Consider the following 14,360-nt stretch of genomic DNA (forward strand, 5'->3'; position numbering starts at 1 on the left):
AAACAACTTCAGTGACTGAACTGTGGTACCACCGTCTGATATTCTTTACGATGCCAAGCGTTTCAAAATCTGATCAAAGCTACGTAGCAGGAAAAGGTGACACACAGAGCTGTGCGCTTCTTAGAGAGCAGACAGTACCAAAAAAAGGACAAATGCACGTGGATTCTTCCAGAAGCTTTATTACCAAGACACAGATAAGGACGGTGTCACCGACTGTCCTTCTCATGGGCCCGTGAACTTTCTTAATACATGCAGTACACAAAATATATTGGTATAATTACAAAGGCAACCTCAGATGGTTCAAACAGGATTCTATCCGGGTATTCTGTCTGGTGACTGAGGGGAGAGGTCAGTGAGCACTCTGATAGGTGAGACGGCCAAAGAACTACAACTAGGCATGATCAAGAACTACATATCCCATCCCACCTTCAGCCCCAACCTCCAAAAAGACACCCGTGGAACCCTGGCCTCCTTGGCTGCTCATTGGTGGATTCGATGAGGAGCGGCGTGGCCAGTCAAATGCAGCAGCTTGAGGATGATGTCGTTGGAGTCGTCGCCTTCTGATTGGCTGATTAGTTCTTCGCTGTCCTCTTCAGCCAAACAGGATTGGTCGACAGCGCAGCCATCTGAAAAGACGCAGGGATTAAATTATTACGCACATTTAGCGATTCCTCACACTACAACTGTCTGTATGCTGCTGTGTACCAGATGTGATACCATGCCTATCAAGTGCATTGCCATGTCTACCAGGTGTGTTCCCATGTCTACCAGATGCGCTGACATGTCTATCAGATGTGTTCCCATGTCTACAAGGTGACGCGTGTGTGCACCTGAGTCGCAGCAGACACCGGGGGCAGCACAGTGGCCTCCCTCCGCTCCGCAGGGTTTCCCCCCAGAGTGGCAGGGGGTGGGCAGGTAGTTTTCCTCCACGCAGCGAGAAGCCTCAGGGGAGCCCAGCCAGCAGCCCAGCCCCTCACCACAGCAGATGCTGGGGCCGAAGCAGCGGCCTCGGTCCCCTGGCCCACAGGGCAAGCACTGGAGGAGGAGGAAAAGACAAGGGGACAACCTTTAGACATTCTAGAATGGGACAGTGTTCCATCCTAACGGGAAGTCTCCCAACGTTCGACCCTATTCCAGCCCAGTACTGCTTTAACAGAACTTCGAACAAAACACAGGATCCAACACGCTCACACAAAGTCCCTACATAACATAACATGATCACACCAACATACATAACAAGTCCCTAAACATCAATCACGTCACCGGTCGAGCAGAAACAGCCCCTCTCCCGGCAGAACCGTAGGGGGGGGGTTGGCTGTGAGCAGGTGTTTCACCTCCCGGCGCCACAGAAACAACCTGCAGCTCCTCACCCTGCGTTGAGGGGCGTCCATGATGGCTCTCTTCCCTCCGATGGGGCAGTTGGAGATGTAGCAGGCCGAACAGACGGACAGCAGGAAGACCAGACCCACGCAGACGGCAGCTCCAGACATCTCTAGCGGAGGGGGGGGGAAGGAGAGAGGGAGGAAGAGATGTGGGAATGTTCGCGAGTGAGACAAGATGGGTCCAAAAAAACAGTGACGGACGAAAACGAACATTCTAGGAGAGCACGCTCTAGGGGAGCCTCGCTTTACCTCTTGCGGATCTTCAGATAGTACAGTTGAAGGACGCTGGTTTCTTCAGGTTCTCTTCAGGTTCTCTTCAGGTTCTCTTCAGGTTCTCTTCAGGTTCTCTTCAGGTTCTCTTCAGGTTCTCTTCCAGGTGACTGCACAGGTTGTCTTCCCTTTCTGGCACTTTCCATCTCTTATATATCCTGCTCCACCCTCGGAGAGTGACTCCCAGACCGGACTGCCACTTAGGCCTTGTTAGCGCCCCCCTCACCCCCCTTCAATCTTGCTCACCCCCCCCCAGGTCAGGCCGAGGGCGGGGCAGAGTAGGCGGAGCTAGTCAGAGCCGGCTGTGGAGCATCGTTAAGTGACGGACCTGGGTCCGTGAGCATGCATGTGAGAGGGGAGAGGAAGGGGAGAGGGTCTGGGAGGAAGAGGAAGAGAGAGGAGAGGAAGGGGAAGAGAGAGGAGAGGGTTGGGGAAATTGGAGGAGGGAGACAAGGAGATGAGAGGTGGGGTTATGCTGAAGGTGATGGGGAGATGATTCCAATCAAGGCTTGAGATCATTTCCACCGATAAGATGCTGTGGTTCTTGTGATGGGATGGGGAGATTCAAGTCTGCATTAACTTATCGTTGATCATTTATTTCTACGAAGACATATTTTAACATTCACATAGGCACAGACAGATGGGCACATACCGATGTCACTTACCTGATTAGCCTTCCAATTAACTTGTTAGCACCTCACATAAATGAATTCACACACACACACACACATTGTCCAGGGTCTTGGGTTAATTGATTGAATGGGTTCATTAACACGATAATGATGACGACCATCAGTCTTTTCACTGTCAAAACTGTAATGAGCTCAATTACGATGATTATTGGACGGCTACTGATTGGTGGTCATGACATTGACGAGCGCAAGCAGGGAACAGAGAGTGTGTGTCAGGTGACAGGCATGACCTGTGTTCCATCAGGTCTAATTCCAGACCACACTTTTAATCAGTTCGAAGAAGATCACCTCAGCTATCAAAAAGATGAGTCATTCCGATGATGGGAGATATAACTTCCGCTCGGGTAAAACAGAAATCCATTTTCCATAGCTGACAACCACGACAGAGGAAGTCGGGACATTCAGCTCTCTATTGGTTTCTAGGGATTCAAGATGTGGGATATGGCTGCCCCCTTGTGGTTGGGAAGACACATTACAGATGGTTCACACTGATCAACCCCTTCCAAGACTACCATGCCCAGTGTATAGACGAAATTGAGTAACAGCTATATTGCTGTAGAATGAAGCTTTGTCAGAACTCGGACTGGTGTTCAGAGATATGCGCAATAATAGTTATACCTAATGTGGAATCGTTTGAGATCTAGTGGCCTTATTGCAGTACAAGCTGACCTGGTAAAATACCAGTGTAAAGAATTTATAATGACTACATCCATCATGGAGAGGACCCTGCAGAGGATCCTGTGCAGGATATTAGTCCAGTAAGGAGTGTTGAACTTCATGAATAATTGATGTCTTCTTTTTTGTTGAGCCAGTGTTGTCTGGAAGCCCTACAAAACAATAGATAGAGAGATAGAACTTTTATTTGATCTCCTAGGGATTATTGCTTCCAACATTTGCTGCCTCAGAAATGCTATCTTACAAGTTCTGAATTTAGCAGTGAAAAACACATTCCCCTGCAGCCAATGGAAGCCCAGACCACCATCCTTCTCATAATTTAAACAGGTTCCAAACCTCCAGTTCTACAGTTTACTGCAGTTTACTAGAGAACAATATCCTAACAGCACTGTGCATATATTTTATTTGAATTGTTCACAGTTTTCCTCATCCAGAGATTGTGGAAATCCTTGATTCATAGAGAAATGGAGATGTCTATCGAGAGTTTCCTTATTTTTCTGCAGGAAGGCACTCGGCTTGTTGACTTCCTCTCCCCTCCCTTCCTTCCTTCTCTCCGAAGGTACTCATCTGAAAAACGAGAACAAAGTGAATGTTCCTGTTCTCTTTCTTAAGTCACTTCAAATGCTGTCCGTCGTCGGGCTGGCCACTCAGTCGGCAGAGATTCTGGGCCAGAGAAGAGAGAGGAGAGAGAGAAGAGAGAGACAGGTAGCGCTGCTGCAGACTTCCAGCCTGCACGCTCACACACACACACACACTCCCAGCCGGAGAGAGACAGCGCGCAGAAAGGGTGAGTTCCACATGGCTTCTAGGGCTCTGACTGGCACCTGCATGAGGAGGGGCTTGTGTTCAGGGGGGATGTTGGGGGTCTGTACTTTGGAGTGCCCCCCCCCCCCCCCCACCCGCCCAGGGATGCCCACTGGCAGGGGCAGGGCTGGAGAGGGGAGGGGGGGGGTCGTCTCTCTCATAGCATACTGGGTAGTCATGTCCAGTATTGTGGGTGACATGTTTAAGAAGAATAGATATATGCGGGGGTGGTAGGGATCCAGTTAGTGGTGGTGGGTGAGGGGGTGGGGGGGTGGTAGGGGAGGTATTGTATGTGTACATACTGGATAGCCAGTGTGTAGAAGAATAGTGGGGGTTATGATTGCAACTGGGTGTGGGGGGGGGGTCTGAGAGAAATCATGTGGAATCCAAACAAGGGGGAGAAGGTGCGTGTGGTGGAGGATACATATGGAGCATGGTATTTGTCTGAAGGTTGTTTTTTTAAATGTAATAAACAGATGGACAACATGCTTCTGTGATTTACATAGACCTGTATGGACAATCCACAGTTCCTCGAGTCAGAAACAGTAGTACCTAATGATGTTTTTTTTGCTAATTGGTTTCTCTAGCTCTGAATATGCATGTTTATTTTAGTTTGACATTTGATTACAGAAATTCAACAATTACAGACAATTTATAATTGGATGTTACTGTATTTCTTGAATATGCGAAATGTGTTTCAACACAATTTCTCTTTTTCCATACATAACATCTTTAGCAATATCTTGATCATTTAAGGGTTTAAAAAATACGTTGTCCAGCCCTATTCACATAACCACGTATAGCTCAATGCAACTGAAATGGACTGTTTACTATATTTAGTCACCTCTATCTCAGTCTCTCTCTTTCCTCCTCATCCCTCTATCTTCCTCGATCCTTCCTCTCTCCTCCTAACCGCTCTGTCTCTCCACTGTCCTCCACATCCCTCTCTCTCCATCCTCCTCACCCCTGGGTCTCTCTCTCCTCCTCACCCCCCCCCCCCCTCTCCTTTTTTGCTCCTTATCCATCTGTTATTCTAAGACTCTCAAACTCCCATACTACATGAATATTATCAACGTTCTCAGCTTTTCTACACCAAAGACCATCTGCCAGAATTTGTCAGCATTCTGCATCACACATGTTCTGGTTTGCAATACCATACCACTCCTACAGAATACTGTAAATGGCTCACCGATGAGCATGTTTCTGTACAGTATGTTACTGGTCTGGTGAGTGTGAGGTAGAACTAGGGAGGGTACAATTTCTGGGGAAATTGTATGGTGTGCTTGCTTGCGTCGGTTGCACAGGGGTCCGTTTTTGAATGACATTTTTAAAACTGATATTTCTGTATATTTTATATAAAAATGCATACTTATTATTTATAAAGATTACATAGATTTAAAAGCATTTTTTTTTGCTGCTCATTTACAACTGAAAATACGAGTGAAGTGTAGAATGAAATACATCTTCTCATTTCCCCAGCAAAAGGCATCCTCATCGTTGAATCAAAACGAATAAATTTGGCAGACCGGTGTAAAAATTGACCTAATCTCTATGACGTTTTAAGTTTTTCCCTTCTCGTGATATTTTCAGGCATTTAGCCTACTCATTGCATTCATTCATGAATAAAGAACCCCCTTTGAAGATTATTCTACGACGTTACCGGCAGTAGAAGATTGAATCGCGATTCAAACAGTATCATCTTCAAACCGAAAATATGCCCCCAAAAACGTAAATAAGCTTGACATTTATTTAGTGGAAAATCGCTTTCATGAAAAGCTCACTGGTAGCGATCATTAAGTAACAACAGTAACAACGCAAAGTGCGCTATCCCTGTGTGGAGAAGCTGCCCCGGTAAATTGTACTACTACAGTACAGTACTAGACTACTGCTGTGTTCGTCTTGGTAGCGATTGCGTTGGTTGAATTGGATTTAACGTTCCGTTGTACGGTTTAGGCTGAAATTATTTTTATGAACAGATTGACAAAGTTTAGGCTGTGGCAATGAAGTTAAGGTTAGCAGTTAGATAGACTTTTGATTTAAGTAAGGGGAGTGCCGAACATGTTCTGTCGCCGTTTGACTTCCTACAGCTGTGTAGATGTTTTTGTAGTGTCTCGCGTAGGCTACAGCGTTGCAGTGAGCAACACTGGTTTGAAACCACAGGTAATGATCATTTCACCCACAAATCGTTTACTTGTCATAATAAATCCTACAACGAAAGTGTCGCTCAGGCTGCTGCATTTATACTTCGGCAAGCAGTCGCCTGTGCTCAAGGTTCTAAGCGACGGTTAAAAGTGTCGACCGAGACGTCATTTCTGTTGGCGACCTTTTCAAAAGTGTCTGCGACCGAAGTATAAATTGGGCTTAAAAGTGTCGACCGAGACGTCATTTCTGTCGGCTACCTTTTCAAAAGTGTCTGCGACCTAAGTATAAATTGGGCTTAATGCTTCAGTGAAATAGTAGACTACCGTTTCCAAAAGTAGATGTGGGCCTACTTCCTTAATAATATCAGCTAATATTGTACATTACATTTCATAATTGTGTTTCACATCACAAAGTAAAATGAGTAAATAGTTATCACCCTGGCCTCTTTGCTTGTGGCTTCACTTTTCACCACAAAAACACAACTTCTACTTAAACCATGCAACGGAACATAAATAAAAATACAACCAACGCAATCGCTACCAAGACGAACCTTTTGACACCGCCGTTGTGTATGTAGTCCAAATATTGACTGATCCTTAGGGGGGCGAAAATAAATAATAAATAAATATGTGGGAGAACAAAGGTTGTGCCCTTGCCGAAGGCAAAGCACACCCAATAATTCAGCCCTCCCCCTCTCCACGCACACACACACACACACACACACACACACATGCCCTTTAGCATCAACTTGCTGGCGAGGGCGAAAAGAGAAGTGCACGTCCATCATCTATTCAAAAAGATGAACAGAGAAGAGAGAGAGGGAGAAGCGGAAAACGAGTGAGAGGGAGAGGTGAACACGTAACTGTCTAGTTCCTGACTGCAGGAGAGAGAGAGACAGAGACAGGTGAAGGGAGAGAGGAATGGAGAGACAGATTGAGGACGGGGGAGAATGGAGGGGAAGGGGGGGGGGGAAAGAGTGAGTGAGTGACAGAAAGATAGGAGGGGGGTGGGAGAGGAAGAGAGAGGGGGGCAGGGTGAGTGACAGACAGAGAGACAGAGAGAGAGGGAAAGTGAGTGACAGCGAGACAGAGAGAGGAAGAGAGAGAGAGAGGGATGTGAAATAGAGAAGTGACAGGTGACAGGTTGAATGGTTCTAGATTGTTTCTCGTGCAGTCAGCAGTCACTCCAACCATGTACAGAAAATTATTATTTATTTATTATTTTCAGTCAAAAAGAGACAGATTATGTAAATTCTGTATGTGCTCATGAAGTATCACATTACATAATGTACATGCAGTTCTGTACATACCATAAAGACCAAATGTCCTGATAATAATGATAAGATACACTGTTAGTTGAGATAATCTCACCGATTAGATTAGATAAGTTTTAAGACAATGTATTGTGTATTAGCATCAAAGTCCAAAGCGATGATGGGTAATCCTCTCTCTCTCTCTCTCTCTCTCTCTCTCTCTCTCTCTCTCTCTCTCTCTCTCTCTCCCTCCCTCCCTCCCTCCCTCCCTCCCTCCCTCCCTCCCTCCCTCCCTCCCTCCCTCCCTCCCTCCCTCCCTCCCCTCCCTCCCTCCCTCCCTCCCTCCCTCCCTCTCTATCTCTCTCTCTCCCTCTCTCTCCCCTCCCAGGAAAAGGATGGAGACAGACACGTTGGGCCCCCCCCCAGGCAGGACCCCCCCCGCCTCTGAGACCTGACCCTCGACCCCTCCCCCATCACAGGCTCTACCTGAGCCCCCCTCCCCTCTACCTGCGGCCCCCAGAGCTCTCCCCCCCCCCTGCCCGATACACAAACACCCCCCCCAGCAGAGAGGTCTACCACAGCGCCTTCAGCCCGCACGCCCCCCTGCACCTCCTCCGCCCCCCCGGCCTCCTGCTCGGCCCCCGGGAGGGCTCCCAGAAGCGCAAACGGACGCCTCTCAAAATGGACGCCCCCCAGGACGGCGAGCCCCGCCGCGGAGAGGCCGAGGGGGCGGACGGTCGCCGCGGGAACCCGGGCGATACGGTGGATCTTTCCCACCTCCCGCTCCCCCTCCCTCGGTCCCTCCGCTCCCCGTCCACCGAGCCCGTCCCGGGGATGATCGACCTGAGCAGGCTGCGGCTCCTCCACCACCACCAGGCCCTCTCCAGGACCAGGCCCCCAGGCCTCAGCCTGCCTGTCCAGGTCAAGCAGGAACCCCTCAGCCCCTCCCCCATCTGGCCCCCCTCTCCCCTCCTCCTCCACCCCCCGCCGCCCTACTTCCCCCCTCTCCACCCCAGCCTCCTCCCCTACCCCTTCTTCATGCCCGGCCCTGTCATGCACCTCTCCTCCGGAGCTTTCTTCCCAGGGGAGGGCCTCGGGCCGGGCCGGCAAGGCCCAGACCGCGGCCCCCGACCGGGGATGAGCGTCCACATCGACGACAGCTACCACGTGGACGTGGCGGGCGGCGACCAGAAGCGCTGGCAGTGCCGCATGTGCGACAAGTCGTACACCTCCAAGTACAACCTGGTCACGCATGTCCTGGGCCACAGCGGCATCAAGCCCCACGGGTGTCGCCTGTGCGGCAAGCTGTTCAAGCAGCTGAGTCACCTGCACACGCACCTGCTCACCCACCAGGGCGCGCGGCCGCACAAGTGCCAGGTGTGCCACAAGGCCTTCACGCAGACCAGCCACCTGAAGAGGCACATGATGCAGCACAGCGACGTCAAGCCCTACAGGTGAGGGACGGGGGGCGGTGGAGGGGTCGGGTCTGTCGGCAGTGGAGGAGGGGGCAGGGGTTGGCGTTGGCGGGGGCCAACTGCAATGGGATCTTCTTCTTTTCTCAGATCTCTTCTCCCTCTCCTCTTCTCTCCCTTCCTTTCCTCTCCTCTCTTCTTCTCTCCTTTCCTCTTCTCTCCTCTCCTTTCCTTTCCTTTCCGATCCTCTCCTTTCCTCTCATCTTCTCCCTCTCCTCCCCTCCCCTCCCCTCCAGTTGCAGGGTGTGTGGTCGGGGTTTCGCCTACCCCAGCGAGCTCAAGTCCCACGAGCTGAAGCACGAGCGGGAGCAGGGGAACGTGTGTGTGGAGTGTGGCCTGGACTTCCCCACGCTGGCCCAGCTGAAGAGACACCTGGCGTCCCACCGGGGTCCCACGCTGTACAGGTACGCAGGCCGCGAGGGGTCACCTCAACACACACACACACACGCACCACATACATACATACAAAAGCCCACACATACACGCACAGCCTCCCACCCACATAAACACCCACTCACACATCCACTCCCCCCCTCTCCCCACACACACACATGGTCACTCACTCCCACCCCTCCTCTGCTCTCCCCTGTGTGTCCCAGGTGTGGGGAGTGTCAGAAGACCTTCCAGTACCCCAGCCAGCTGCAGAACCACACCATGAAGCACAGGGACATCAGGCCGTACATCTGCAGCGAGTGTGGCATGGAGTTCATCCAGTCCCATCACCTCAAGCAGCACAGTCTCACACACAAGGTACTGCCCCCCGAAACACGGCCATGCTCAGCCACAACCAGCGTTGAATCCAAGTGTTTTTCTCAACTCTTCTATCTTTCTTTCTCTCTCTCTCTCTCTCTCTCTCTCTCTCTCTCTCTCTCTCTCTCTCTCTCTCTCTCTCTCTCTCTCTCTCTCTGCCCTCTCCCTCCACCCCACCCCCCCCCTCCACACCCCAGGGGGTTAAGGAGCACAAGTGTCGCATCTGTGGCCGTGAGTTCACCCTCCTGGCCAACATGAAGCGCCACGTCCTCATCCACACCAACATCCGGGCCTACCAGTGTCACCTGTGCTTCAAGAGCTTCGTCCAGAAGCAAACCCTGAAGGCCCACATGATCGTCCACTCGGAGAGCAAGCCCTACAGGTGTAAGGTGGGTCTCCCCCTTCGAGGACAGGGTCCCATGCGCATGGAATTGGCTTGTCGGCCCTTCGTCCGGGACGGATGTTCGTCTACGTTTTTTCGGAGTCGTCAACGCCACTCGGCCTCACTCGTTTAAAAGACGAGGAGCGGTGTCGGTGGTTGTGGTCGTGTTTTGGGTTTGACGTGCAGCGCAGTGCAAAGGGCCTGCGGCAGCAGAGTGCATGACCCTGGGGCTGGCTGGCGGAGGGTTGAAACGATGACCAGATAGCAGAGAAGGGGAGGCTTCTGGCAGCCTTCTCCTCCATAGGAAGGATATCGCTTCACAAACTGCCTCTCAAACAATGGCCCCCCCCCCCCACAGCCTCCCTGGAGAACGGGGCCCGCAAATAGATTTCATCTCGCTTTCTCTCGCTGGGGCGGGCGGGGTGGGGTGGGGGTGGGGGTGGGGGGAGTGTATGGGGGGAGGGGAAGGGGGCTTCCTGTTTTCTCACGGTCCTCTTGGACAGTGTACAGTCCCTCTATCCTCCTGAAGGAAAGGACCGCCCTAATAAATACAAAAAAAGGAATGCAGAGGAAGGACAGCGCAGGAGTTGCCCTTCCCAGCCCTCCTCCTGGCCCCGTCTCACTGACGCTTCCTCTGGGGGGGTGAGAGACAAAGAGAGGGGAGAGAGAGAGAGAGAGAGAGAGAGAGGGGGGGGGGGAAGAGAGAGAGGTGAGAGAGAGAAAAGAGAGGGGAAAGAGAGAGGTGAGACAGAGAGAAAGAGACGGGAGAGAGAGAGAGAGGTGAGAGAGAGAAAGAGAGGGGAAAGAGACACAGAGGTGTGAGAGAGAACGAGAGGGGAGTACGTGGAGAGAGAGAAAAAGAGAAAAAGAGAGAGAAAGGACTGAGAGAGAGATAGAGTGCTGAGTAAAAAAGCGAGAGAAAGAGAGAAAGACAGGAGAGAAAGAGAGAGAGCGTGTATGTGTGTGTCTGACTCTATTTTTCCCCAGTAGTGTGTGAACGTCTCATTGTGTGCGTGGTTCACTGTGCGTGTATGTGTGTGTGTGTGTGTGCATTCATTCATGATTACGTACTGCTCTTCAGCCCTGCATACTGAAAGCATTAGTCATCCAGCAGATTGCCGTCCATCAGGAAGGGCTGTTTGATCAATCCCTGGACTGTGTTCACTTCACTCTGTTAAGTTCCTTGGCTGTGTTTCAAGAAATAATGGCATGTGAAATGTAAATTACACAAATCCATTACGAGCAGATTTCTCTCTGGGAAAATGGCCTTTGTGGTTTGGCCTGTGTCTCTTTCAGAACTCAACTCAAACATCTATAAATGAACGTATGAGATGGGGCTATAATTGTTGATCATTACCCATGTCTTGACCCTATCTCTCTCTCTCTTTATATCCCTCTCTCTCTCTCTCTCTCTCTCTCTCTCTCTCTCTCTCTCTCTCTCTCTCTCTCTCTTTCTCTTTCTCAGCTTTGTGGGAAGGAGTTCAACAGGATGCACAACCTGTTGGGCCACATGCACCTCCACTCAGACAGCAAGCCCTTCAAATGCCTTTACTGCCCGAGCAAGTTCACCCTGAAGGGCAACCTCACGCGCCACATGAAGGTCAAGCATGGCATCATGGACCGAGGGCTCGACGGTAGAGGTGAGGACCTGACCCAGGTCAAACCATTCTTACCTCCCACTTTATCTTAGAACTGTTAGAACGGCGAGCATTGGAGTCTGGCTGTTTCTGATCCTCCTCCTCCCTCCTCCCAGTGTTCAGGCGCAGGGCCCGCCTCTGTCTCTCCTCCCCCCTGGGTCTCCTGACCCGCCTCCACCAGGAAGAGCCCTTCGACCTCTCCCAGAAGCCCCGCCCCCACGGCCTGCCCCGCCCCAGCCTGCGCCTGTCCCAGTCTGACGGGGAGAGCGCGCCCGGCAGCTCCTGCCAGGAGGAGGACGAGGAGGAGAGCCTGTACCGGAGGAGCCAGTACAGCCCCGAGGTGTACCCCCACAACGCTGCGGGGGAGAAGGGCTACCGGGCTGGACTGGGGGAAGGCGGGAGGGGGTACCCACGTGGGGAGGAGGGGAGAGGGAGGGGGTACCAGACTGGGCTGGAGGAGGGAGGTAGGGGGTACCCACGTGGGGAGGAGGGGAGAGGGAGGGGGTACCAGACTGGGCTGGAGGAGGGAGGTAGGGGGTACCCACGTGGGGAGGAGGGGAGAGGGAGGGGGTACCAGACTGGGCTGGAGGAGGGAGGTAGGGAGTACCCACTTGATGGGGAGGAGAGAGGGAGGGGGTACCAGACTGGGCTGGAGGAGGGAGGTAGGGGGTACCCACTTGATGAGGAGGAGAGAGGGAGGAGACACCCAGCTGATTTGCCGGGTGAGGAAGTTCAGGCGGGTAAGCTCAGCCCAGGGCAGCCTGACAGGCAGGTGTGCCAGTCTTCTGGTGGCCAGGTGTCCGACACTGGATCCGAACCAGGTGATCATCCGAGGGATGACACTGCTGACCAGGTGAGATCTCCTGGGCCAGCCATGCCAGAGGTGCCCTGGCCACACACAGAACCAGCTGACAGGGCAAGTCACCAGGGGACAGGTTTACTGGTTTATGAGTCAGGTGACGCACTAGTAACTGCGAGACAGCTTTACCTGGAGATAAATAGACGGGTGTTTGGGTCAGACCCAGGAGGAAGTGACCAGGTATATCCAAATGATACAGACTCTGAGTCAAGCCAATCAGAGCCAGGTGACATATTTGAACCCCCAGATCCAGACCAATCAGAGCCAGGTTGTCCAATTTACCCCCCAAGATCAAACCAATCAGAGCCAGGTGATCCAGTTCCCCCTCCAGAATCGAACCAATCAGAGCCAAATGAACCAGAGAAAGAGGAAGTGGAGGATGTAAAGAGCGATCAGAATGATGAGGATGAGGATCAGGGAGAACATTTAAAAATCTTCCGTCATCCTTCCAATATGTGAGGTGTTACCGTAAGGTGTTAGATGTAAAATGACTTCCTCCTCAAGGACCTGTAGTTCTCTAGGTAACATACATACAAAATACAGTGTTTTTTTATTAAACAATTGTTTCAGAGAGGGAGGAAGGAACAATTTAAGTTTTGACTGTATTGTTTAAACTGTGAAGCTGATTTTAAAACGTGAACAAATATGTCTCTATTAAAAGACTTTAATCAGGGTTTATCTGTATATAACATATAAGACAAATATTTTGAAAATTCAAAGATATATTTTCTGTGATTTTGAACTGTTCTTTTTTTTCTGTGCACTGTAAATAAACTGCTGATCAAAACGTATGAAAAGAGATTTCAGCATGTCCTGTTTCCAGACAATCGAGATACCAATGTTTATTTTTGTTATTCAAAAATGTATGTAATAAAATGCAGTTTTGATGATGTTTAGAATCCTCTTTCACCAACAGAACTTCCGCTGATTCTGTAAATGATTTTCTAATTGACTGAGAAGTCAATAGAATTGGTTTGTAAAACACGATCGGGCTTGGGTTCCTGTAATGATTTTGAGCCACTGTCAATGAAAGAAATCACACCTGTGAACCTACTTATGAAACAAATTAAAGATTTGAATACGCTTAAATTGTGACTTGATCTGTTTAAATGAAGTCCAGGAAGGGTGGGTGTTTTCATAAGCAAGTACAAAGCATGAACATTGTCGCTGGATCCACACATCTGTTCCCATCAGGGGCTCTGGGCTGTCCACCTGCCCTCCTCTCCCCCACCACGCACACCATCACAAGGACTTTGAAAAAGACCATGCCTTTCTTCTTGGAGAACAGAGATCTCTCGCTTCTCTTACAAAGGAAAGGAAGGGGAAGAGAAAAAAAAAAAACATCTCCCCTTCTCTCTTTCAGGTCCCAAACAAACCAACACAGAGCAGCGCTCAGTGGGGGTCAGGGGCCCGACTGGACGTCCCCGAACCTGTGTGTGTCTGTGCGTGTGTGTGTCTGTGTCTGTGTGTTTGCCTGTGCATGTGTGTGCCTCTGTTTATATGTGCATGTGTGTGCCTCTGTTTATATGTGCATGTGTGTGCCTCTGTTTATATGTGCATGTGTGTGCCTCTGTTTATATGTGCATGTGTGTGCCTCTGTTTATATGTGCATGTGTGTGCCTCTGTTTATATGTGCATGAGTGTATTATTGAACTATGAAGAGGCATTAGCAGTGACCTTTCATACATATACCATGGCTGTCAGCCAATCAGATATTGAGGTCAGAACTATTGGTTAAGGAAATGTCCCCTTCACTTTACATTCTGGATGTCTTTTGTGTTTGGTGCACTGAGCACTACTGTATGGACAAGGCAGTACGCATGAATGCACAGTACATAAAAGCAGTGTAGCCCCATAAAATCCCTCTATCAATCAATTAAGCATCGACCTTCCTGTATGTTCAAAATATATCAGATTGTCTCTTGTCTTTAGAGTGTTTTTATGGCAAACAGAGACCGCAGGTCAGGATGAAAGAAGAACTCTGAATCATTTCTAGCAGACCAACAATCAAAGGTCACATCACCTTTTTAAACCACAGGACAT

The 14,360-nt window shown here is 50.3% G+C and overlaps 2 protein-coding genes across 2 annotated transcripts; one reads left to right on the forward strand and one right to left on the reverse strand.

The window, feature by feature from the left end:
• Positions 1-433: 433 nt before the first annotated feature.
• On the reverse strand, positions 434-1,490 carry LOC136932560 (isotocin-neurophysin IT 2-like). Its single transcript, XM_067227695.1, has 3 exons — positions 1,371-1,490; positions 831-1,035; positions 434-626 (listed from the first exon to the last, which is right to left on the reverse strand). Exons 1-3 carry the CDS (start codon positions 1,488-1,490, stop codon positions 481-483), a joined length of 471 nt encoding a protein of 156 aa, XP_067083796.1. The 3' UTR covers positions 434-480.
• A 6,122-nt stretch (positions 1,491-7,612) lies between these two features.
• LOC136933095 (zinc finger protein 366-like) lies at positions 7,613-12,315 on the forward strand. The gene is given in 8 exon segments (XM_067228476.1): positions 7,613-7,651; positions 7,653-8,671; positions 8,926-9,093; positions 9,289-9,439; positions 9,637-9,828; positions 11,287-11,461; positions 11,575-11,863; positions 12,255-12,315. Coding segments are annotated over 8 exon segments (2,094 nt in total).
• Positions 12,316-14,360: the final 2,045 nt, after the last annotated feature.

Source organism: Osmerus mordax, chromosome 24, assembly GCF_038355195.1.
Source record: "Osmerus mordax isolate fOsmMor3 chromosome 24, fOsmMor3.pri, whole genome shotgun sequence".
NCBI classification, from domain to species: domain Eukaryota; kingdom Metazoa; phylum Chordata; class Actinopteri; order Osmeriformes; family Osmeridae; genus Osmerus; species Osmerus mordax.

Bases quoted from the DNA above. Each gene is read 5' to 3' on its own strand.
- LOC136932560 (XM_067227695.1), bottom strand. From the start codon at position 1,490: ATGTCTGGAGCTGCCGTCTGCGTGGGTCTGGTCTTCCTGCTGTCCGTC. The intron at 1,036-1,370 runs GTGAGGAGCTGC...CTCCTCCTCCAG, and splicing joins TGGACGCCCCTCAACGCAGG to TGCTTGCCCTGTGGGCCAGG. The intron at 627-830 runs GTGCACACACGC...GCGTCTTTTCAG, and splicing joins CGGTGTCTGCTGCGACTCAG to ATGGCTGCGCTGTCGACCAA.